Source organism: Notolepis coatsorum, assembly GCF_963971535.1.
Source record: "Notolepis coatsorum genome assembly, chromosome: 11".
Classification (NCBI taxonomy): domain Eukaryota; kingdom Metazoa; phylum Chordata; class Actinopteri; order Aulopiformes; family Paralepididae; genus Notolepis; species Notolepis coatsorum.
The window spans coordinates 24,193,870-24,220,540 of record NC_140175.1 but is presented as its reverse complement, the minus strand read 5'-3'; the positions used below and the strand labels follow the sequence as shown (position 1 = coordinate 24,220,540).

At 46.2% G+C, this 26,671-nt stretch overlaps 2 protein-coding genes across 2 annotated transcripts; one reads left to right on the top strand and one right to left on the bottom strand.

Annotated features, from left to right (window-relative positions):
- Positions 1-12,472: 12,472 nt before the first annotated feature.
- On the bottom strand, positions 12,473-14,956 carry LOC311237036 (neurofilament light polypeptide-like; the record flags this gene model as incomplete). Its single annotated transcript, XM_084324843.1, has 4 exons — positions 12,473-12,750; positions 12,860-13,194; positions 13,524-13,648; positions 13,904-14,956. 4 exons carry the CDS (start codon positions 14,954-14,956, stop codon positions 12,473-12,475), a joined length of 1,791 nt encoding a protein of 596 aa, XP_084180969.1.
- A 1,062-nt stretch (positions 14,957-16,018) lies between these two features.
- Positions 16,019-22,775, top strand: LOC311237035 (uncharacterized protein; the record flags this gene model as incomplete). The annotated part of the gene is made up of 6 exons (XM_084324842.1): positions 16,019-17,047; positions 18,387-18,511; positions 18,722-19,689; positions 19,819-19,964; positions 20,400-21,257; positions 21,615-22,775. The coding sequence occupies 6 exons, from the start codon at positions 16,019-16,021 to the stop codon at positions 22,773-22,775; spliced, it is 4,287 nt and encodes a 1,428-aa protein (XP_084180968.1).
- Positions 22,776-26,671: the final 3,896 nt, after the last annotated feature.

Below are 26,671 nucleotides of genomic sequence, written 5' to 3'. Positions count from 1 at the left end.
TTACACGGATAATGGATAGTCATAATTGAAATAAGCTGAGAATGGTACGATGATTCTTTTTGTATAAAGACACGGACCTAGACTGGAAGTCGTACTTATAACTGATAATGTGTATAACTGTGAAAGGAGGAAAAGGTAGGGGAAATGATGATTTTGTAACTGTACAGATGGAAAGGGGTTTTGTAGTTCGATTTGTGTAAATTTTGGATTTTTTTGAAATTTTTGAAAATATTAGCAAAAATTATGATTATGATTTTAACATGTTTAATTTAGAATATTGATGCTGTATAGTGGGTTATTAAACCCCCTAAGGGTGGATTGTCGTATATTTCTAAATGAAAACATGAACATAGCAACTGAAATGTACAAGGTAATGATTAGAAAGACAAAATGCTGATTGATAGAAGGGCCATTAGAGCCAACTGGAGGACAATCTGCCGTCAGGGTTTCACAGATGAGGGTTCGCTGATAGGGCAAAAGACTGTTTATGACGTTAATGCACATTCCACTGGTTGGTTAGCAGCTGTGGTTTAGGAAATGGCCACCTCCAACAGACAAGGAAGGAGATCATTATCTTTGAAACAGGAACCAAACTCAAAATAACAGTTGAGATCAAAAGGTCATATTTACCCTAAGTAAGGAATTTCAGGTTACGACATGGCAGATGGTCTAGTGGGAGACCAGTGTTCAATGCATCAAGGTTTAGCAAATCAGAAACGGAAGAAACAATAAGAAATGCAGTTGATTGGTAAATATCAGAGGTAAAGGGTTAGACCATTTGCAAAATGTGGTGAAATGACTAACAACTGTTTTCAGCCAAGGTTACCATTTAGTATTATAAAGGAAAGTGTCCATGTGTTTGGGTTCAAATAAAATGAGTTGATTTGCTAATTCTATAATGTAAAATAATGAAATAGGCTACATTGTATAAACTTAGTCACAATAAAGAATAAAAACTCTTAATACTAGAAGATAAAAGCTGTACAATATTGGTCATATAATTTAATCAGGAAATAAAGTGTTACTCAGTGAAAAACGGATCCCCTCATCAAGTAAATGATTAAACAGCCCGGCAATATTATGGTGAACGGTTGTGTCAGCAGAATAAATTGTGTAACATGTTGTCACAAGACCCCGCAGACAAGTTCCTGCTGGAATGTGGCCAAATAAGGAAGGCAGATGGTGGGGGTTGTGACTAGGCAGGCAGGGAATCTCTCTCTCTCTCTCTCTCTCTCTCTCTCTCTCTCTCTCTCTCTCTCTCTCTCTCTCTCTCTCTCTCTCTCTCTCTCTCTCTCTCGCTCTCTGATAAATAGGGCTGACGAGATGGAGACTAGAGACACACAGAGAACAGACACTCAGAGGACACACACCCGGTGACGGGAGCGAGGAGACCAGAAGGGAACCTGGGGACTGAGAGACAGACCTGGAGCGCTGAAAACCTCCACCGACAGAGGGAGACTCGCCAAGCCGGCTACTGGAGAGCCGATGACACAGAGAGCCATTGACACCAGATGGCAGAGCCGAGGTTCATAGCAGACTCCGCCGATACGAAATCAAGCGCTCCCTGCCTGATCGGCAAGGAACGACCACAAACCACTAAGAGAGGACTCGTTGTTGCCATGGACAACCTGAGACAGCGAACAGCAATGGAGAAGAAAACCCTGATCAGCCCTAGCTGATCCGAGCATGGACCAAACAAGCCACATGAAAGAGACAATTAGATTGAACCAAAGAGACGATGTACTTGTTTTGATTCCTGAGCTGTGGTATTAATAAACACCGCAGTTGTTATTTTGACCACCTCGTCAGTCTCCCCTTACTTGAACCGAACATCTAAAATACCTAACCAATGCAGAGGAAAGGGTAATAGAAAACTATACGATCAATGAACTTAGATATAGGTAAATGAAGAACAGAAAGTTACTTCAAGTGATAATAATAATAATAAAAATATATAAATGCATTTTGAGTGAAAGCTTTAAATGGGCTTCGCTACAGATGCGGTCAGGAGTGTGTGAGTGAGACATTCTATTATATTCTTTCTTTCTGCATTCACAGGTGGGATGTGTCTGCATACTGTAGCTCAGTTCGGGGGAATCCCTTCCTCTCTTATACTATGTTTGTATCTATGGAAGGGAGACACTGTGCACATGTTAATATATAGTATATAAATATATGCGGGTGGGTGTGAGAGTGAGAAATGTTGATGAAGTTATATGACTTTTTTTTGTTTAAAATAAAGGGGGGAGGGCTCTACTCCTGCTCTTTTGAAGTAGCCTTACTTGATATGGAAAGATACCAGCTGAGCCAAAAAGAAACTACTAACAAATACACAACAGACAGTGAAAAAAGATAAATACATTTGGTGCGATGAACTCATGACCAACATCCAGTACCCAAAAGAAACTAAAGCTTAAATAAACCTGAAGAGACTTAAACATGCTTTTTCATCAACTGTGAGTGCAATTGAACATATAAACAAATGCGCACACGTGCATTCTTGCATGCATAGGATGGACTTTAATTTAAATACTGAACATAGATGAGGTGCTACTGTGTGCAGTTGCAACATATAGTTTTTCGAGTATCTTTGAGAACTGTGATAGCAGGGATACCGGTCTATAATTGGTAAACAAATGCTTGTCTCCAGCTTTAAATAATGGTATAACCTTTGCAATTTAAATTTTTTGATGGAATGCTCCGATTTTGAACGACAAATTGAATATATGAGATAGTGGCTCCACAATTCCTTGAATAATATTTTTTACCAGAGACATATCAATGTCATCCCCATCTGTGGAGGTTTTATTCATGCATTTGTTTACCATCTCAATAATGTCCTCTTTCTCCACAGATCCCAGAGATATTGAAGCAGGGTTTCTTTCTCCACAATCTTCCACCGCAAAAATCTTCCCAGTGTTGACTATTTCATTGGCTAGTTTTGGTCCCACATCAACAAAAAAGTTGTTAAACCCATCCACTACCTCATTTATAAGAATAATCTTTCTGTCCTTTTCTGTAAAATAGTAAGGGTAAGCTAGGTTGTTTGGTTTATTTCTAATAATACTATTTAATATGTCTCATATTCATTATTGTATCCAATAATTTGGTATAATAATCCTTCTTGCATTTCCTCATAATACTAATTAGTTTGTGAAATGAAACTATCCTCCAACACCAGGAGCGATAGAAACTCCAACAAGACAGTGTGCCACTTACAACAAGACAGGAACCGGGTAACGTAAGGTTATGAATATAACCAAGTTCTATGAATGCTAGTGACGCTCAGCGTCATATTGCATATATCTCGCTTCAGTGTATATGCACTGAATAAATTTCAAAATGCACCTTTACATACCAACATCCGTGTGACCACACCCCCATCTGCTACCTATATAAGCAGGGGTGGGGCCACACACTTATCTCCTTCCCAAAAAATTTCACCACAATGAAAAATCAAGGGCCGCAGTGGTGTCTAGACGCTGAGCGTCACTAGCATTCATAGAACTTGGTTATATTCATAACCTTACGTTCTATATCATGCTAGCTTCCGCTCAGCGTCATATTGCATAACAGGAGCTGAGCGGGAGCTCGACAAATGTACCCCGCTGAGGCCCCCCACAACCATCAGACCGGAGAGGACCGAGCCCCCCCGACCCTCCCTAATGGAGGATACCCTCCCTATTGGAGGACGGGAGGGAGACGAATCTGACCGTGCGAAGAGAAACTCGAGCAACTCAACGCACAGGGTGAGCAGACCGTGGCTTGACCCCACGACTACGCACACGCACAACCCGCATGCCACCAGGGAACGAACGGAAGGAACAAACCTTGTTACTGCCCCCAAAATCACAGGGGTCAAGAGCAAACTCAACCCCATGGCAAGGCCGTAGCAGCGGAGCACGAAGGAAGACCCAGACCCACTGAAGGGACTGGATCCCCCGGAAAAAGGGGGCCCGGAGAGGGCAACGACGCCACAGCATCAAGACCTCACCAGGCGGTCACTAGTGACACCGCCCCCCACATCGCTAGCGTATTTGGACTGGGCCCCTCCAAGAGCGGGCCCTTCCCCCCACTAGCACGCCGCCTGGCACACTGACCCTGGCACACTCAGGCAGTCAGCATGGCTGTAACTCGAAGCACTCAAGAGGCTACACCACAGCGGGAGCAGGCAGCGCGCCGGGGAGACGACCACCAGAAGGGGTCGATCTCTCAATCCAGGCAGCAGGCATTTGACCCAAGCCTGGAGCACTGTGGACAAGACAGGCGCCAAAGGGGTCAACTGAAAACAGCATCCCCGGTGGAAGGGGCGTATGCTGGCATTGTTGCGCACTATGACAAAGCCTCCACCAAAAAACCCTGACCCAGAGGGGCCGAGGCAGAGAAGGCTGACACGATTGGCAGACGTCATGAACGTGCAGGGGCACACTCAACCGGGTAACCCGGGAGTTGACTCTGCTCCAACACACCAGGGAATCAACCACCCTCTTGGTACCACATGCGGTGGTTGTTCCTATAACCCCTCAAGAAAAAACTCCAAAACACACTGCTATACCGCAGTACAAGTGTTTCAGTTTTCAAAAAGGGGTTATTCCAGGCCTACGGGTCGACGAAACACAACTTCGGACCGAGCCCGGCGGCCCGGGAAGCACACAGGGATGGCAGAGGAGGTCCATAAGACCACCCCAACAGCCCCCTCTTCGCCATGCGTAAGAGAGGAGCGAAAGGAATGGAAAACCCGCCCCTTTATGATAACGCAGGGTACAACATGTACCCAACAAAGAGTCTCCATAACGCCCAACCCTGTGACACCCGGGCCGACCCAGCATTTTTCCCCCCGAAAAAAGCACAAGTCCCTCAGGGTACCAGAACAGCAGATCTGCGTCCCCGGTGGGCAACGGGTTAACTGACCTGGACCAGCGTGACCAGAACCAGTCCCGTGCCCTAACCACGCCGACATCCCCACTCCAAGAGAGGGGGTAGGTACGCGTGTCGATCTAAAACATGAAAAGAGGGTGCCACCCAGACGGTCCCATTCGTACCGCGCTCAGTGGCCCACCCCAAGGGCGTGAGACCCCTCTACCTATGTTTTGATCTATTCCGTTAACATCCCCCAGATATGAACAAGAATTCGTCGAGACCTAGTAACAGGCGCTCGGAAGAGAAAACCTCCATCCCAGTTGCCCTATAAAAACGCTTTTTTAATAATGAGCAACCAAGGTGTACCAGCCTCATGCGTGATTCTTATTCTTATTCTTAAAACACCCTGAGCCAGCACTATGTATGCGTCGAGACCCAAACACATCAATGGATAGTCTAACAAGACACCAGACATTGTTCCTCCAAGTCGCCTGGGAGAACGACAAGGAGCCGTCATGCTTCATGTTCTTTCCTCTTTTTATTAAAAAAGAAAGAAACACCGACTGACATGAATCCCACGTGACGCGGCTGAGGGTAGAAATTGTTTTCATTTTTACATCCCGCCACCCTCGCCACAGGGAGGAGACGGGAATCCCCAGAGAGACTTCCCACGCGAGTTGTATAGATTGAAAAGAAATATTGCAACATTGAGCTATGTAACACTTAGGTTAGGGCTCTCCGAGGAGGAGGCACTGAACCAATACACACTCAATAATCGAATTGAATCGAATACACATACAATAGAGCAGAACTCCTTTTTGAAGTTCTTCTCACCTTGACAATCTGAGGAGGAGGTTTTAACCCCTGACCAATCAGAAAAGGGGAGGAAAGCATTACCAGTTCACCCCTTTACGACCCCTCACCCCTGATACGATGTAATGACAAAGTAGAGCATGACCCAGTCATAGCATGCTACATGAAGCATCTAACAGCTTCACATAGCTCATGTGCTAACCTGCTATCTGAGTTTTACTAAGGAAAAAACACAGAACAGAGAGGGCCCCTTTAAGAGCCCTGGTCCAGACTTACACATGTGCTTCTGTGGGCCAAACCTAACCCAGTTGTAGATCACAACGACACACACAACCCTTCATCACAACAAAAAATGGCAAAGTACACTCTTATTACAGAGGAACGCCGTTTTTCATAACGAGAGAGACATAAGTCCTTGATTACATATTGGCCACAGGCCTTGCTAAGCACATGTGATAAGTGACCAAACAACCTTTTCTTTAGGAAAATAATAGTTTCTCAAGCGGAAGCACAACCCCAGCAATTTAAGCTGAGGGTTACATCGTATCCCCACAAACACAGTGACACAATATATTGTAAACAAACATGTCTGAGAGGAGGGGGGGAAGCCCCAGGGAAACCGGGGGGGTCACCCCTCCTACCTTACCCTTGATACGACCAGGTTGAACAGGTACTCCTGTTAATATGTGAACATGCTGTTCATTGTCATCACAGGTTGAGAAAAAGATTCATTCCTCAATCACATGTCACTAAGCATAGCTTCACAGGTTAACTAACCCTCTTAGTTGTGAGTTCACCCACGTTACAACGTTACATGAACACACATGTTCTCATCACAACTAACCAGTTCATTTTTACACATGTAAAAAACAACGCCGATTTTCATGTTTTGGAAACATTGTTATTACAAAACATTTAGAAGGGAAGAAAAGAAGAAGTGTTTAAAGTCCGGTCAGGACTCCTACCTTCACCCTGAGCGCAGGCCAAGAGGACTGCAACACTGGTCAATGGGACACCGAGTTGAACCCGGCATCTCCTGCGTCGGTGACGAGGGTAATGTCCGCTACGCCACCCAGCCGCCGTTCTCCATGTTGACGAAGTCCTCGCTGGCATGGCACCCGGGTGTAGGGTCGACTAACATCCTCTGTCAAAGATGACGTCGTAGTCAGAGTGTTTAAGGCATGTTATAGTCACAGTAACGTTCAACAGTGTAGCATTAAGCTAACAGCCGCTCCCGACTGATAGCAACAAGCTAACGTTCACTAGCTTAGTGAACACAACGAGCTAGCGCCGCAGCTAACAGCTGACTGGTTAACAACAGTAGGCCACAAACTAGCACGCCAGCTAAGCAGCTATCACCTGAACTGTACACAATGACATAATAAGCCATACTTCAGACAGGCCGCCGCCTGAGTCCCTCCCCATCCTAAGAGGGAAGAGAAAAAGAAATGTCAAACACAGTTTTCAACGGTGATTTACCAGACATACAGCGGAGCCGGCACAATTCCCATCCGGGCTGCAGCCGACTTGAGCATGGATCTTCCGATAACGAAGGTCCATGCCCACATTTCCTCGTTAGGGTGTACTTCCACATTCATGTGAAAGATGGGGCCTGCACGGGACAGGGACAGAGAAGCATCCGCTCGTCCAGAGAATCCCAGGTTCAAACCAGGTCTCGGTCGCGGCCCACTAGGTTGACCATCATGGGCGTCAGACCAAGATCCTCCATCCGCCGCCTAAGAAGCCGAGCAGAGGACCCCAATCCGGGGCCGGCCTTCATAAAATTGTCAGCTAACCCCCATAGCGTTAACAGACAACTAGTGCTTGCAAGCAAACAGTACTCACCCAGCTCGGAAGCAAACCGGTTTCTCACAACAGCCGGTGCCTCCCACAGTCCAGCTGTATGACCGGAGGTTCAATACCTATCCAGCCGCAGCAAGGAGGACTGCAGGTGGGGAGTATATCAGCGGCGCGAGCCCCTAATACGAAAAAGCTGGTGGAGGTCAGAATGATCATCATCTTCCAGACACTCCAGTGACGAAGACAATATCGCCGTATTTTCTCAAAAAATTGTGAGAGAGAAAATAAAGATATAATGTCAACGTATCTCCTTGTCTTCTGTTTTCCTTTCTTCAGATAAATACTTTCTTTCCCACGTCAAGTGAGGTATATAACAGGCACTTCTTTGTGGTGAAATTTGAGAAGGAGATGAGTGTGTGGCCCCACCCCTGCTTATATAGGTAGCAGATGGGGGTGTGGTCAGACGGATGTTGGTATGTAAAGCTGCATTTTGAAATGTATTCAGTGCATATACACTGAAGCGAGATATATGCAATATGACGCTGAGCGGAAGCTAGCATGATATAGAACAACGTGTAATGACGCGACAGGGAAGACAGGAACTCGCAGGCTTATATACAGACACTGATTGACACAGGAGGGTAATTGGGTGATTAGACTCAGCTGGGGAGAACAGAGTGACACAGAACATTACAAGGTTGAAATATATATACACACAAAATAACAACACTACCCAGAACACAAAACCAACACAGATAGGAGAGACATTAGACCAGGGAGTGTAACATCACAGACAAGACAGACAGCAAATGAACAGAACGCAAATTGATAATAATAACATGACATAACATGGTGATCAGGGAACAAAGCTGCACCACCTGAAATAGTACACAAGATGGCGCACAACCTGGGGAGCGTTACAAACATTACTTGTTCAAAGCATGCACACTTGTGACAGTGACAGTGACAAGCCTGCGCCATCTAAGCTGGGAGTGACAAAACAGCAGTCACAGCGCGGCCCTGAGGGTAGCTGGACCCTTCTCAAATAAGCACGAAAAAGACGTCACTCGCCACTTAAAGAAATCAAAAGCATGTATTTAACAACCTCAAAAACGTTCGAAACACGCTTTATATTAATTTAATAAATAAACAAAAACGAAAAATCTACTTATGTCAACGAAAATGTCCAGTAGGACTAAATAACAGATATACATCTCTGTTACACGCCAGCAGCAGTTGGCCGAATCTGTCAGACGGCACTGGAGTAGATATACAGTACTGTTACATCCAGAACACACACACACATACACAATTACACAATTACACATGTTGCACCATATCTACACCCTCACACAACTCTGTCGCTTTTTCAGGAGTAGCAGGGAACATAGAACCTTTTTTTAGTCGTGACGTGTACGTTTGAGAACACTACCGTAATGACAGAGAAATGAAGCAAGCTGACATGGTCGGCCCTCACACAACTCGTCGCTTTTTCGGGAGCCGCAACAGGAGTGGGGAACATAGGACCTGGGGAACATAGGAATTTTTTTTTATCGCTACCGGGGAACATAGGACCCGGGGAACATAGACATGCTCCCGGCATTGTGATTCACTGAAGAAAATTACCCTTGATTGTGTTTAATTTGCCGCTTTTTCCGATCCGTTTTCTGCACTAAATGAAGCGTACACAATGTACCCGGGGTGAATGTTTCCCCTAAGCCGTAGTTGCGTAGCAACAACCGACAGGAAGTTGACTTCGAGAATTAATCGTTATACTGTATGCTAGTCACTTACGTAGTATAGTATTCATTGTTATCATATATGCTCTAACATTAGATTGTAATATCTGATTTGATTATATTGCATTTTCTTGCCCCTATAACTTTAAGTATCTGGCCCTATGAAAAGGACGCAGATGTTGCCCTGCTCTCTTTATGGCAGACTGAAGAAGGTATCTTACCCAGGTGTTGCCCTGCTCTCTTTATAGCAGACTGAAGAAGTATTCTTACCCAGATGGTGCCCTGCCCTCTTTATGGCAGACTGAAGAAGGTATTGTCGTATATTAATGTAAACATACTAGGTTAATCACAGTGTACATAGGTTGCTAAATGGATAGAAGAAGAATAGACATGGTGGAATGGTTTTCCCCTTCAGGGGAATAACGCTTGTAGTCAGGACAACCGAGCTAGGATTCAAACTCATATTTATTGCCAGAGGCCCAAGGTGGAAGAGCAGGTTTAGACACACAGGGATTAAATCATAGTACAATCATAATGAATACATGGTCACAGATACTTTCATATTCACACAAGTCTACACACATGTTCACATGTTTGTCAATGAAAGGGAATATACTATGCAATCACATGGTTAACCTGGTCCAAGATAGGGACCTTACATTTAAACTAGACCACCCAACAACAGTGGTTATCAGAATCATGGTTTACTCACATACATTGCAAAATACACTCTCAGGTGGCGCGGTGGAGACCAGACCTCGGTTGTCTGGCCTACCCTCTAACCCTACAGATCAGATCTTTATAGTCAATATGACATCACGGGTTTGACTATCTTTAGCCAATCAGAGTTATATCCAAAATTGTCTTCTACCAATGAGGTGTAAACAAGAGGTTGCTGTTCCTGGGTCTGTCTCTCTGTCTCCCCAGAGACCTCTCCATATATGGGCGTATTGTTCCTGCAGCCCAGGGCCCCCCTTGTCGTCTGTGGCTTCTTGCTTGAGTTGGCATAGAGGCTTCTCCCCCCAAGAGAGGATGAATTGGCAGTTGTCATTTCTTGTGTTGGCCGTTGAATACTAAAGCATTTCCAATGTACATGGTTCGTGTAATGAATTATAGATATCCAGCATTAAACCAATGTAGTCGTTGCCTATAGTTTGATACCAAATAGGCTATATGAAATAATCACAAGCCTGTATTTTCCAGACTGAACTAATGATATTTGGCATTTCCAAATTATTTATATAAACTCAGTTTTAACAGAGAAGTAGCAGTAGCAGGCCTGCTCTCTTTATGGCAGACTGAAGAAGGTATCTTACCCAGATGGTGCCCTGCTCTCTTTATGGCAGACTGAAGAAGGTATCTTACCCAGATGGTGCCCTGACTTCTTTATGGCAGTCTGAAGAAGGTATCTTATCCAGATGGTGCCCTGTCCTCTTTATGGCAGACTGAAGAAGATTTGTTTTGTACAGAACTATGGACTATTAACACTAGCACAGCCATGGAGAAAATGCCACTAATTCCCGCCAGGAACGGGTCAGATGACCCGACAGCTTGAGAAATATGAGAAAAGGAAACAGTGTAAACTATATAATTACCTCTGAATATACAAATATGAGGTTTACCACAATGAAATGTAGGTTTGAGTGAAGAAAAAAAAAGATTATAAAATAAAAAATAAATATATATATATATTATTAAAAAGAATGACATGAATTTGCTGTACCATACATGTTGTGATGTGGTCTATTTCATTATCTTGGCATTAGTAAGGTAATAAAGGGGTAGTTCAGAATCTTTGATTCCTAGCACTATTTCTTACTCATCGATGATGTTGTCATATGGAGTCCTTTCTCAACACAATCCATGCTGTGTTCCATAATGGATAAACCCAGCTCCTCCTTATTTAACCACAAAACGTATGTAAAGTTAATAGGACCATTGTAAAAAGCATTTAATCATACTCATGAACGTATTTAGCTGGTTTTCATTATTTATTCCAGGGCTTTTAGACACCAAAGCATGGCCTCATTACTTCAATGTAATTACCTACAGTAACCAGAGGTGCAGGTGTGGTTACAAATCTCGCAGGTCCAACCATTTGAATTAGTATATTTGTTTCTCTGGCCAAACTAACGTCAACGTTATTAACTTATTAATTCTGCCGCTGCACATTATTTAAAAACAGCCAATCAAATCCCAATCAATGGAAAATTAACCCGCCCATACCCATGCTGATTGGTCCTTGTGTGAGTGTATGCTTGGTTTCAATCCAGCCTTGCCTAAACACCAGCTGATGATTTCACTAATTGGTGCACCTCTTCAACTAACTCACCTGGTGCAATGTGTAGTTAAAATGAAAACTTGGCCCATGATGGAATGAGTTTGAGAACCCTGGTCTATCCCTTGCAATAAAAAAAAGTTTTTACTTAAACTTTTTAGTACTTAAGTACATTTCAAAGTAGAAACGTTTTGACTTTTACTCAAGTGTGTTTTAGCCAGATACTCTGACTTTTACTTGAGTATGATTTTGAGACAGTATACCCATACTTTCACTTAAGTATAATTTCTGGGTACTTTTTACACCCCTGGAAATAGGGCTATCCTTTAGATGCATTGTTATAATTTCCCTGTATGGCATTATTGGTATTTCTGTAACTTTGGAATCTCTCCTTTGAAATATATGGGGTTCTAGAATTGTTTTGATCTTCCAATCACAATGATTGCCTTCATCCGAGGGAAGCAACAGTTGTGATTGGAGGATCAAGAAAAGAGAGGATGGTTTGAGATAGGTCTATTCTGACTGATGCCCTATATCCCTCCCTTTCATCTTATATCAAAATGCCTAAATGTTTTTATTTTACATTAATAAATATATGTATTGGCCCTGTTGACATTACATAATATCACATTGATGAATCTAGTACATTCTTTGATCGAGACTAATTAATCACACACTCTTTTGTGGAATTCAGCAAGTGTTTATTTAACCATCAGAAACCACACACTCAGTCTCACATAAAGACACAGCACACAATTATTTTCACACGATTACACTGCAGTGATTGTGTAACCATTTTATTGACTACCCTGAAAGTTGGCAAGCAATTAACCTTGATTTGATACAGTAATTGATTCTATTAGACCACGTTGTACTGAGCACTGTGTTAACAAGCACACATGATAAGGTAAATGCAGGTATTCTACTGTATTTGTAACTGGATGGTCTTGTTGTGACTGGAGGTTGTAGTGAGTCTACCAGCTTACTTCTTACTCTTGGTCTTCTCGGTTTCAACTTTCTTCTTTTCTTCTACAGCAGGCTTTTCACTCTTTACCTCAGGTTGCGCTTCCTTTCCCTCTTCTTCCTTCTCCTCCTCTTTCTCACCCTCGTCTTTGTCGTCACCTCCTTCTTCCTTTTCTTCTCCTTCCTCTGCCTCCTCCTTGCCTTCCTGAGCCTCCTCTCCCTCTCCTTTGTCCTCCTCTTTCTCTCCTTCATCTTCAACTGTTTCTGCATCTCCCTCCTTATCAGCATCATCACCGCCTGTATCAAAAGAAATAAAGGGAATCTTTTGTTAGTGTCAGATGTCAACAGTTATTCAGACCATTTCCTCTTACAAATAAACGTGTGTCGTGAAGACAGAGGTGCTGACCTTCTTCTTCTCCTTTAGTCTCCTCTCCATCTTCCTTCTCCTCATCTCCTCCCTCCTCCTCCTTCTCCTCCTCTTCCTCCTTTGCCTCCTCCTCCTCCTCTTCCTCAGGTGGGCTGGCCTCCTCCTGCTGTGCCTGGCTTGTGGAGATGATGTCCTCTGTGTTGAAGGTGGTTCTGAGGAGATGTGATGATGTCAGGTAGGGGGCGCGAGAGCTCAGACTGGTGAAGAAGGGTCGGGTGAAGGAGGGTGTGGCCGATAGGGTGTGGCTGTACATACTGGACATGCCCCCAGCCACTCCCACACTGAAATGAGACTCCTCCCCATCGAGCAGCTGCCTGCAAAGGTGGAGATCATAGGAGAGACAGATGCTGAACACTTAGTAAACAGTAGTAGTGGAGTCAAGTTTATTTGTATTGTCCATTATCATGGTAGCATGTCTCAGTGGGCTTCACAGGCCGACATAGGACCCATCATATCAAGCTTTAAATACACTAAAATAGTAATTACCGCATTTATTATTAGCTTTATTGTTAACACTTTCTTGTCCTTGAGACAGATTAGAAAATTATTCCACATTTGATAATGAATGGATTTGAATGATCTTGAAATAATTAAGCACAAATTTACATGTATTTTTCTCAGTCCTTCATTCCGTGCCTCTTACCTATATGCAGCGATCTCAATTTCCAGGGCCATCTTAACATTGAGAAGGTCCTGATATTCCTTCAGGTAATGGGCCATCTCCTGCTTGGTGCCTCCTAGTTCATTCTCCAGCTGACCAATCGTCTCCTATAAGAAAATAAAGTACAATAATAATACTTTATATAAATTACTTTAGAAATCAATTAAGCCTAGACACTTTCACATCATATCTTAAGCCATTTTTGTTACCAAAGATTATAGATTTTTTAATTTATTTAGTTATTTGTATGACGATCATGAGAGGTTCCTATCGTACATTCTAAATGCTAATTCCAAACACAGAAAATACACATAAGTGTATTATTAAGCATAAAGTCATGCACCTGCAGTACCACTACTGACCTGCATGTCGACGACCTCAGCGCTCTGCTTGTCTTCTACATCATGTAGCTGTTTCTCCAGAGACTCGTTGAGACCTCTGCAAGCATCGATCTCCAGGAGACAGGACTGAAGCTGACGCTGGAATTCTCCAGCCTCATCCTTGGATCTTTTAACAGTGTCAGTGTGCTGGGCAACGCTCTCTGTCAGGGAACCCACCTTCCCTCTGAACCACTCTTCAGCAGACTGCATGTTACTGGCTGCCAGCCTCTCATATTGGGACCGGATGTCCTTCAGAGCCCCAGAGAGGTCTGGTGCAGTGGCCTTAGTCTCCACCGCCACCTGAGCCCCCAGCTTAACCTGGGCCTGGAGCTCCACCACCTCCCCCTCATGGATCCTCTTGAGGAACGTCAGCTCGTCCAGCAGACTCTCCACCCTCTTCTCCGTCTCAGCCCTGGCTAAGGCAGCATCGTCTGCCCCACGTCGGCCCTCCATCAGCCGGCCCTCTGCCTCCTCGCGAGCCAGTACCTCTTCCTCATAATGGGCCTGCAAGGTGCTGAGAGTCTGCTCCATGTGCTCCCTCTGTCCTAGGGCTGCCTGCTGCTCAGCCCTGGCCTCATCCACAGCGCCCCTCAGGGCCCGGGCCTCCTGCTCGTACAGCGCCCGCAGGCAGGATGGCTCAGTGTGCCTCTGCCTGAGCATCTGGAGTTCTGCCTTCAGGGCCCGGTTCCGATGTTCCAGGTCCCGCACACGCTCAATGAATCCAGCAAAGCGGTCATTGAGGCCCTGCAGCTGGGCACGCTCTTGGGTACGCACGGTGCGGAACTCAGAGCTGATCTGGGCCGCCTGGCTGAGCTGCAGCTCCACAGAGGAGGAGGAGGAGGCCCGTGAGGAGGAGGAGAGCAGCGCCCGGCCAGGAGAGGAGTACTGCAGACCGGAGGAGGAGAGGGGAGAGGTGTGGGAGGAGTAGACCAAGTGAGTCATCCCCATGGTCCCCACAGCTCGGGGGGTGGCCTCTACATTCCATCGTCGGTATGAGGAGGTGGCGTAGTAGGGGTCATAACTGATGCTGCTCATGGCTGTGTGTGATGTGAGGATAGGCTGCTCTCCTTCTCCTCTCTGTCTGGATGTGAAGTTGTGTGAGGAGCTCAAGTTGAAGCCTGAACTGCTCGCTGCTGCAGAGGCTCCTGCTTATATAGGAGGAGGAGGAACTCTGACGCAAGTGTTTTATCTAAACACTGACAATGCAGGATCAATAGCCTTACCCTGCAACAGAGAGAGTGAGAGAGAGAGAGAGAGAGAGAGAGAGAGAGAGAGAGAGAGAGAGAGAGAGAGAGAGAGAGAGAGAGAGAGAGAGAGAGAGAGAGAGAGAGAGAGAGAGAGAGAGAAGATGGGTGCGGGTGAGGGAGGGACAAAGAGAGAAACATGGAGAGAGGTGGAGCAGAGGTGAGTGGGTGGATTACGCGCTACTTGCGTTTCTCTGTAAAACGTGTTTAGCAGGCTCAAGATTCAAAATGTCGTTTATTGTCATTTCTATGTACTTCCATACATAGGAAAAAAGTGTATACTGTTCCTCCAAGTGCAGTGAAACAAGTAAGGTTCAGAGGTTAACCAAATTGTCTATGCACATAACATCTAAAATATCTAAAAACCATTTAGGATGAGGTATGAAAGCCATATACTGTAGGTTGACATATAAGACACTCAATCAAGGATTAAATCAAATCAGTTAGCAGCACAGTTAATTAAAGTGTGTTGGTGAGAAAGTGGGAGGTCATAGTCTGTTCATAATCCTGACTGTCTGTGGGTAGAAACTGTCGCATCCTGCTGGAATTGGCACAAGCTGTTGACGTATAGGTGCAGATACAGCTCTTCATAGGAGTGTGGGAGCATCTAAGGTGCTGAGTCACGCCCCTCCCCTTCGTTCAATCAATGGGCCAGACAACACTGCTCCTTCTTGCCGTGCTAGCGTTGGATCCTCAGATATATAAAGGAGAGACGGTAGCTATAGAGGTACAGTCGCTGTGAGAGCCATACACCCTGCACCTGCACACATACACTAACGCATAACACTCATTATACATCCACACACTCATCCACCTCCAGCACCGTCCCCCCCATCCCCCATAGTCTGACCGGATGAGCTACCCGGTGGACACCATAGGGAGCCCCTTTAGGAGAACCATGGATAGTAGGACCACCGGTTACGGCTACGGCCGCTCCAGCGGCACCCCCTCCAGTGGATTCCGATCTCAGTCCCGGTCCCGGACAAGCCCTGGCTCCACGATGACCACGTCTTACAAGAGGAGCGTGAACGTGCCCGTGTCCCGTGCCTACAGCTCCACGATGCTTAGCTCTGCAGACAGTGTTGTTGACAAGTGCTCCAATGAAAAAGAGCAGCTCCACGGGCTTAACGACCGCTTCGCCGGTTACATTGACAAGGTGCACTACCTGGAGCAGCAGAACCAGCAGATTGAGGCAGAGATTGAGGCGCTGCGGCAGAAGCAGGTGTCTCGGACCCAGCTGGGGGATCTCTATGACCAGGAGCTGCAGGAGCTGCGCTCCATGTTGGAGCAGATCCACCACGAGAAGACGCACATACAGCTCGACATCGATCACATTGAGCAGGACACCCAGCGGCTTAGGGACCGTTTCGACGAGGAATCCCGCATCCGGGAAGATACAGAGGCCATCATCCGTGTCCTGGGGAAGGAAATGGGCGACTCTGAGTTGGTTAAGTCCGAGATGGAGAAGAAAGTTAATTTGCTGCAGGATGAGATCGCCTTCATCCGCAATAACCACGAGGAGGAGGTGAGCGACCTCCTTGCCCAGGTGCAGGCGTCACAGGTGACCATGGAGAGGAAAGACTTCCAGAACGCAGATATCACAGAGGCGCTCCGGGAGATCCGTTCTCAGCTGGAGGGATACTCCAACCAGAACCTGCAGCAGGCGGAGAACCAGTTCCTGTGCCGCTACACCAAGCTCACGGAGGCTGCAGAGCAAAATAAAGATGCCATCAAGTCCGCCCGTGATGAGATAGCAGACTACCGTCGCCGGCTCCAATCAAAGACGGTGGAGTTGGAGTCTGTCTGCGGGACCAGAGAGTCGCTGGAGAGGCAGCTCAATGACATCGAGGACCGCCACAACAACGACCTGTCCAGCTTGCAGGTAGGAGAACAATTTAGAGATATTTTACAAGGTGAATGGAGCAGAGTGTTGATATTCTTAGTTATCACATATGAATGTGGATAACTGATCATTGAGCCTATAGTTTATATATTTTAATAACTAGTATTAGTAGTAATATCAACAATGATACTAACCTACTACTACTACTACTACTACTACTACTACTACTACTACTACTACTACTACTACTACTACTACTACTACTACTACTACTACTACTACTACTAGTAGTAATAATAACAATAATGATGATAAAAAGAACAAGAACAAGAAGAATAGGAGCAGTAGCTGTAAATGTGAGGAACATAAATTGTAAAGCGCTTTTGGATAAAAGTGCTACATAAATGCACCATTTACCATTTTTTATTTGACCATTTAGTAATAATAGTAATACTTTATTAAATGTTCTTTTTAGTTTTCTCCAAGCCAGACACATTTTCTGTCTAGATTGCTTTTTTATGAATCATAACCCCTATAGGGAGGTGTAGTGGTTACGTTATTGCTGTTTCCGGCCGGTCCACCATCTTGAAAACGCAATGTAATTCTCCATTGACCATTTCTAAATCGTCTCGTTTAAAACAAATAAAGCATTAACATTTGCATGGTGTACCTCTCTGTGCGTATTCATCCACAATCTATAGCTCAACATGAAAATATTCTCAATTAATCAAATAAGAAATTGCCGAATTTGATTTCAAACAGAAATGCTTAAACAATAATGTTAGTGATAGAAGGGAACTCGTTTTGTGCAAAAAAGGAAAGCTTTTCAATATTCATGAGGCAGAATTGCTACAATAGCCGATAATCCATTTTCCCAATGATAAATCCATATACGGGTGGACCTCGCGGGCGGTCCAAAGCGACGTCGGACTACACCTCCCTATAGAAGCGTCTTCAATTGTTTCACATTTCTATTGCAATGATATTGACACAGTTGACTTGACACAGAAAGGTGCAAACCTGCATGCAAACGTGTATTATGACATTTATACAAATATAAGAAAAATATGAAATTAAACATAATTAATTACCCCACTCAGGTCAGTGAGTCAGAAAACTGCATACAATTTCTTTTAACATAATGTGCCCATACATTTTAATACCATCCTGTCTCTGTCACCCTACTCTGTTCTCCTGCTCTGTTCTCCTGCTCTGTTCTCCTGCTCTGTTCTCCTCCTCTGTTCTCCTGCTCTGTTCTCCTCCTCTGTTCTCCTGCCCTGTTCTCCTCCTCTGTTCTCCTGCACTCTTCTCCTGCTCTGTTCTCCTTCTCTGTTCTCCTTCTCTGCTCACTAACACGTCACACTTGGTGTTTTCCCAGGAGACCATTCACCAGCTGGACAATGAGCTCAAGGGCACCAAGTGGGAGATGGCGCGTCATCTTCGTGAGTACCAGGACCTGCTCAACGTCAAGATGGCCTTGGACATCGAGATCGCAGCATACAGGTATACAGGTCTCAGACCAGCACTTATACCTCTCTGACAGTGGGAGCTCACTAAGTTGTTTTGATTTGAGTTTCAAAAATGTAATTATCCTCATGTGGACTTACGACATTTTAAAAGCATTTTAGAGCCAATCACACGTTAATGTATTTTAAATGTAAAGGTTGTTGGGGGGATGATCATATATGACTCGTATTTTTGTTTTCCCATCAGGAATCTCCTAGAAGGAGAGGAAACTCACTTCAACACGTTCCCTTACCGCCAGGCCGTCACCTCCACGGTCCACAAGTCTAAGTCTGAGCCGCGCAAGATGAAGGTCCAGCACAAGTTTGTGGAGGAGATCATCGAGGAGACCACAGTGGAGGACGACACGGATAACCTGGATGAGGCCCTGGCAGAGATAGCACAAGAGCTGTCTGCCAAACTGGGAGGTGGAGGAGATGGGGGAGAGGAGGAAGGCGAGGGAGATGATGCAGGGGGTGATGAGGAAGAGGGAGAAGGTGGTGAGGAAGGTGAGGGAGAAAGGGAGGGCAGAGATGAGAGAGACAATTATGAAGATGAAGAGGGAGGCAAGGAAGGAGAGGAAGAGGAAGTAGAGGATGCAGAAGATGAGGAAACTGTGTTATGCTCCAAGGCCCCAGAGTCAAAGGCCTCTCCTGACAAAGAGAAGGCAGGAGACAAAGAGGGCAGTGGAGGAGAAGGGGAGGCACCATCAGAGGAGGATGAAGAGGAGGGTGGGGATAAGGACGAAGATGCAGAAATTCAGCTCTTATCTCCTAAGTCTGAATCCCCCAAGCCCGGATCTCCTAAGTCTGAATCTCCTAAGATCGTATCTCCTGAGTTTGCATCTCCCAAGCTTGTGTCTCCTAAGTCTGAATCTCCCATGCTCGGATCTCCTACATCTGAATCTCGCAAGCTTGTATCTCCTATGTCTGAATCTCCCATGCATGGCTCTCCTAAATCTGAATCTCCTAAGCTCGGATCTTCTAAGTCTGAATCTCCTAAGATCGGATCTCCTAAATCTGCATCTCCCAAACTTGTATCTCCTATGTCTGAATCTCCCATGCATGGCTCTCCTAAATTTGAATCTCCTAAGCTCGGATCTCCTAAGTCTGATTCTCCCAAGCCCGGTTCTCATAAGTCTGAATCTCCCAAGCCCGGAACTCCTACATCTGAATCTCGTAAAATCGGATCTCCTAAGTCTGAATCTCCCAAGCTTGTATCTCCTAAGTCTGAATCTCCCATGCCCGGATTGCCAAAGTCTGATTCCCCCAAGCTCGGATCTCCTAAATCTGAATCTCCCAAGCCAGGTTCTCCTAAATCTGAATCTCCCATGACCAGATCTCCTAAATCTGAATCTCCTAAGATCGGATCTCCTAATTCTGAATCTCCCAAGCTTGTATCTCCTAAGTCTGAATCTCCCACGCCTGGATCTCCTAAGTCTGATTCTCCAAAGCTTGTAGCTCCTACATCTGAATCTCCCAAGCTCAGATCTCCTATTTCTGAATCTCCCAAGACCGGATCTCCTAAGTGTGAATCTCCAAAGCTTGGATCTCCTAAATCTGAATATCCAAAGCCTGGATCTCCTATGTCTGAGTCATCTAAGGCTGGTTCTCCGAAGTTTGAATCTCCCAAGCTCGGATCCCCTAAGTCTGAATCTCCCAAGCTTGGATCTCCTATGTCTGAGTCATTAAAGGCTGGTTCTCCGAAGTCAGAATCTCCCAAGCTTGTATCTCCTACATCTGAATCTCGCAAGCCCGGATCTTCTAAGTCTGAATCTCCTAAGATCGGATCTCCTAAATCTGAATCTCCCAAGCTTGTATCTCCTATGTCTGAATCTCCCATGCACGGCTGTCCTAAGTCTGAATCTCCAATGCTCGGATATCCTAAGTCTGATTCTCCCAAGCTTGTATCTCATAAGTCTGAATCTCCGATGCCCGGATCTCCAAAGTCTGATTCCCCCAAGCTTGGATCTCCTAAATCTGAATCTCCCAAGCCAGGTTCTCCTAAATCTGAATCTCCCATGACCGGATCTCCTACGTTTGAATCTCCTAAGATCCGATCTCCTAAGTCTGAATCTCCCAAGCTTGTATCTCCTAAGTCTGAATCTCCCATGCCCGAATCTCCTAAGTCTGATTCTCCAAAGCTTGTAGCTCCTACATCTGAATCTCCCAAGCTCAGATCTCCTATTTCTGAATCTCCCAAGACCGGATCTCCTAAGTCTGAATCTCCAAAGATTGGATCTCCTAAATCTGAATCTCCAAAGCCTGGATCTCCTATGTTTGAGTCATCTAAGGCTGGTTCTCTGAAGTCTGAATCTCCCAAGCTCGGATCCCCTAAGTCTGAATCTCCTAAGATCGGATCTCCTAAATCTGAATCTCCCAAGCTTGGATCTCCTATGTCTGAGTCATCTAAGGCTGGTTCTCCGAAGACAGAATCTCCCAAGGTCGGATCTCCTAAGTCTGAATCTCCCAAGCTTGTATCTCCTAAGTCTGAATCTCCCATGCCCGGATCTCCTACATCTGAATCTCCCAAGCCTGAGACTTCTAAGTCTGAATCTCCCAAGCTTGTATCTCCTAAGTCTGAATCTCCCATGCCCGGATCTCCTAAGTCTGATTCTCCCATGCACGGATCTCCTAAATCAGAATCTCCGAAGCCCGGTTCTCCGAAGTCTGATTCTCCCAAGCTCGGATCTCCTAAATCTGAATCTCCCATGCCTGGATCTCCTAAGTCTGATTCTCCCAAGCTTGTATCTCCTACATCTGAATCTCCCAAGCCCGGATCTCCTAAATCTTATTCTCCTATGATCGGATCTCCTAAGTGTGAATCTCCCAAACTTGTATCTCCTAAGTCTGAATCTCCCATGCCCGGGTCTCCTAAGTCTGATTCTCCCAAGCTCGGATCTCCTAAATCTGAATCTCCCAAGCCAGGTTCTCCTACATCTGAATCTCCCAAGACCGGATATCCTAAGGCTGAATCTCCTAAGTTCAGATCTCCTATGTCTGAATCTCCTATGCCCGGATCTCCTAAGTCTGATTCTCCCAAGCTCAGATCTCCTACATCTGAATCTCCCAAGCTCAGATCTCCTATTTCTGAATCTCCCAAGACCGGATCTCCTAAGTCTGAATCTCCAAAGCTTGGATCTCCTAAATCTGAATCTTCCAGGCCTGGATCTCCTATGTCTGAGTCATCTAAGGCTGGTTCTCCAAAGTCTGAATCTCCCAAGCTTGGATCTCCAAAGTCTGAATCCCCCATGCCTGGATCTCCTAAGTCTGATTCTCCCAAGCTTGTATCTCCTAAGTCTGAATCTCCCATGCCCGGATCTCCTACATCTGAATCTCCCAAGCCCGGATCGTCTAAATCTGTATCTCCTAAGATCGGATCCCCTAAGTCTGAATCTCCCAAGCCAGGTTCTCCTAAGTCTGAATCTCCCAAGATCGGATCTCCTAAGTCTGAATCTCCTATGATCGAATCTCCTAAGTCTGAATCTCCCAAACTTGTATCTCCTAAATCTGAATCTCCTAAGCCCAGTTCTCCTAAATCTGACTTTCCCAAGCCCGGATCTCCTACGTCTGAATCTCCTAAGCTTGGATCTCCTAAGTCTGAATCTCCCAAGCCTGGATCTCCTATGTCTGAGTCATCTAAGGCTGGTTCTCCCAAGTCTGAAACTCCCAAGCTTGGATCGCTTAAGTCTGAATCTCCCAAGCATGGATCTTCTAAGTCTGAACCTCCTAAGATCGGATCTCCTAAGTCTGAATCTCCCAAGCTTGTATCTCCTAAGTCTGAATCTCCCAAGCCCGGTTCTCCTAAGTCTGATTCTCCCAAGCTCGGATCTCCTAAATCTGAATCTCTCAAGCCAGGTTCTCCTAAGTCTGAATCTCCCAAGCCCGGATCTCCTAAGTCTGAATCTCCTAAGCTTGGATCTCCTAAGTCTGAATCTCCCAAGCCCGGATCTCCTACGTCTCAATCTCCTAAGCTTGGATCTCCTATGTCTGAATCTCCCAAGCCTGGTTCTCCTATGTCTGAGTCATATAAGGCTGGTTCTCTCAAGTCTGAATCTCCCAAACTCGGATCCCCTAAGTCTGAATCTCCTAAGATCGGATCTCCTAAGTCTGAATCTCCCAAGCTTGGATCTCCTAAGTCTGAATCTCCCATGCCTGGATCTCCTAAGTCTGATTCTCCCAAGCTTGTATGTCCTAAGTCTGAATCTCCCATGCCCGGATCTCCTACATCTGAATCTCCCAAGCCCGGATCTTCAAAGTCTTAATCTCCAATGGCCGGTTCTCCCAAGTCTGAATCTCCCCAAATCGGATCTCCTAAGTCTGAATCTCCTAAGCTCGGATCTCCTAAGTCTGAATCTCCCAAGCATGCAACCAAATCTGTCACCGTCCCTGAGACACTGAAGGAGGTGGAAGATGTCGTGCAGGAGAAAATGGTCTCCAGCAAGAAGACAGAGAAGCACTCTACTCACTCTATCAAGCAGGTGACAGAGACAGAGTGAGCACGCTTCAGCCAACCAACCCAGAGAAGAATGAAGAGGGAGGGGCAGAGGAAGAAACAATGATACGCAATCAAACCAGAACTACAGTAACATATGTTGATCATAATGTAATGTACAGTCTCACATATGCCAGTCAGCCACTATTCCTCTACTGCGCTATAAGTAGCTATGTTGCTCCTTGCGGGTATCCATACATGTGTGTATATGACTTCTGCGCATGTGCAATAAAGTTATCTCCCTGCCCCGCCAAGTACGTTGTGGACGTGTGTCTTTTGCTCCTGCAGTCTAACTCGACAAAAGTATATTACCATACCTAACAAGTATGTAGCTAGTGTCATAAATATGAACAGTGCAACAACATAACAAACCAATCATAAAGCTAGAGTGATGTAATAAAGATCTAAAGACCACTCTCAAACATACATAACATACACAACTAAGTATACAAAGAAGCCCAAATTATGCGAAGTAAAACAATTAATTCTAATAATAGTGATAATAATAATAATAAAAATATATAAATGCATTTTGAGTGAAAGCTTTAAATGGGCTTTGCTACAGATGCGGTCAGGAGTGTGTGAGTGAGACATTCTATTATATTCTTTCTTTCTGCATTCACAGGTGGGATGTGTCTGCATAGCTCAGTTCGGGGGAATCCCTTCCTCTCTTATACTATGTTTGTATCTATGGAAGGGAGACACTGTGCACATGTTAATATATAGTATATAAATATATGCGGGTGGGTGTGAGAGTGAGAAATGTTGATGAAGTTATATGACTTTTTTTTGTTTAAAATAAAGGGGGGAGGGCTCTACTCCTGCTCTTTTGAAGTAGCCTTACTTGATATGGGAAGATACCAGCTGAGCCAAAAAGAAACTACTAACAAATACACAACAGACAGTGAAAAAAGATAAATACATTTGGTGCGATGAACTCATGACCAACATCCAGTACCCAAAAGAAACTAAAGCTTAAATAAACCTGAAGAGACTCCTTGTGAGGTTTTGTCCGCTGCTCACCAACTTTCTCTGTTTTCTTTAAGCCTACTGTTAGGAATTCCCTACTCACTCTCTCTAGCCCCCACCCTCTCGTTCTTTACTCTCGTTTACTCTCAGTGGCCACACCTGGACTATTTATCAATTACCTCTCGCACCTGTGGTGGCAGGCTAATTAGTTCCCCTGTGGGCTTTAAATACCAGGGCTCTTCCCCTCGTTTCGGCGTGGGGTCGTGTTGTATTCATGCTGAGTCATATTCTCTAACATCTAGACTCTTTCGGGAGATCCTCTGGTCTACCAATGCTGTATATGGATTTCTCCAGCCTTGAGATGTTTTGCTCCAGCCTTCGTCTGCTGTCGCCGTAGCCTGTGGAGGAGACTGTTCTGCGCTCCCTGTACTTCCACGGGAGGCACCCCAGCGCTCCACTGCAGACCCCAGCGCAGCTGTTCGTCCTGACGCACATCTAGACCAACGCGCATCTCCCGGACCCTCGGGCTTGGCACGCTCTCCAGTCACCAGCGCGCAACGCGCATCTTCAAGGGCTTGGCACGCTCTCCAGTCTCCAGCGCGCAACACGCATCTTCCAAGGATCCTCGTGCTTGGCACGCTCTCCAGTCACCAGCGCGCAACGCGCATCTGCAAGTGCTTGGCACGCTCTCCAGTCACCAGCGCGCAACGCGCATCTTCAAGGGCTTGGCACGCTCTCCAGTCTCCAGCGCGCAACGCGCATCTTCCAAGGATCCTCGTGCTTGGCACACTCCTCCTCGCAGACGCACCCCGAGGCGTCTCTCGGTTCCGACGTGCACACCAAGGTGTGGCGCGCCACTCTGTTCCTTCGGCTCCGACAGCGGCTACCCGGTGGACGACACCCTCACCACCGCCGCTGTTCCAGCACCCTGTTCCTCGGCTCCGACAGCGGCTACCCGGTGGACGACACCCTCGCCACCGCCGCTGTTCCAGCACTCTGTTCCTCAGCTCCGACAGCGGCTACCCGGTGGACGACACCCTCGCCACCGCCGCTGTTCCAGCACCCTGTTCCTCGGCTCCGACAGCGGCTACCCGGTGGACGACACCCTCGCCACCGCCGCTGTTCCAGCACTCTGTTCCTCGGCTCCGACAGCGGCTACCCGGTTGACGACACCCTCGCCACCGCCGCTGTTCCAGCACTCTGTTCCTCGGCTCGGACAGCCAGCTACCCGGTGGCGACACCCTCGCCGCCGCTGCTGTTCCTGCACCATTACGCATACGCCTGGGTGAGTTTTGATTGTGATGTCACTCACCCAGCGTAATGCCTCTTGCCCCCGTCCCGCTGCGTTTCCTGTACCATTACGCATACGCCTGGGTGAGTTTTGATTGTGATGTCACTCACCCAGCGTAATGCCTCTTGCCCCCGTCCCGCTGCGTTTCCTGTACCATTACGCATACGCCTGGGTGAGTTTTGATTGTGATGTCACTCACCCAGCGTAATGCCTCTTGCCCCCGTCCCGCTGCTGTTCCTGCACCATTACGCATACGCCTGGGTGAGTTTTGATTGTGATGTCACTCACCCAGCGTAATGCCTCTTGCCCCCGTCCCGCTGCGTTTCCTGTACCATTACGCATACGCCTGGGTGAGTTTTGATTGTGATGTCACTCACCCAGCGTAATGCCTCTTGCCCCCGTCCCGCTGCGTTTCCTGTACCATTACGCATACGCCTGGGTGAGTTTTGATTGTGATGTCACTCACCCAGCGTAATGCCTCTTGCCCCCGTCCCGCTGCTGTTCCTGCACCATTACGCATACGCCTGGGTGAGTTTTGATTGTGATGTCACTCACCCAGCGTAATGCCTCTTGCCCCCGTCCCGCTGCTGTTCCTGCACCATTACGCATACGCCTGGGTGAGTTTTGATTGTGATGTCACTCACCCAGCGTAATGCCTCTTGCCCTCGTCCCGCTGCTGTCCCTGTACCATTACGCATACGCCTGGGTGAGTTTTGATTGTGATGTCACTCACCCAGCGTAATGCCTCTTGCCCCCGTCCCGCTGCGTTCCTGTACCATTCCGCATACGCTTGGGTGAGTTTTGATTGTGATGTCACTCACCCAGCGTAATGCCTCCTGTTTTTGTTCTCACTTAGTTAGTAGTTTGGACATTTCACCTCCCACTCTGTTTTTGTTCTCACTTTGATAGTACTTTTGGACATTACATCTCCCCCTGTGTGTTTGTCACACGAAGATATTATTACTTTGTTACTTTGTTTATTTGGACTGTTCTGCATCTGCTCTGTTTGTTCCCTTTTGAATATTAACCCTCTCCTCTGTTCTGCAGAGCGGCCCAGATGTTTTTCCCACCAGTCCTCCCAGTCCTCCCTGTCCCCAGCCCGCCTCCGCGGGCCTTAGTCCCCTCTGTCCCTAGTTCTCCCCTTTCTAGTTCCACCTAGTTCCTTGTCCCTAGTTCTCCTAGTCCCCAGTTCTCCTGTTCCCTAGCTCTCCTTGTCCCGACATCTCCTAGTCTCTAGTTCCTCTGTTCCTTTAACCTTCCCCTAGCGTTCCTTTAATGTTTCCCCTAGCGTTCATAACCTTCCCTTAGTGTTCCCTTTTCCTGCCCGCCTCTTAAAGGCACCTAGTTTTTCCCCTCTTGTTATATTCCTGTATTTGTGTTCTCCCTTAAAGGGACAGTGCCCTTTT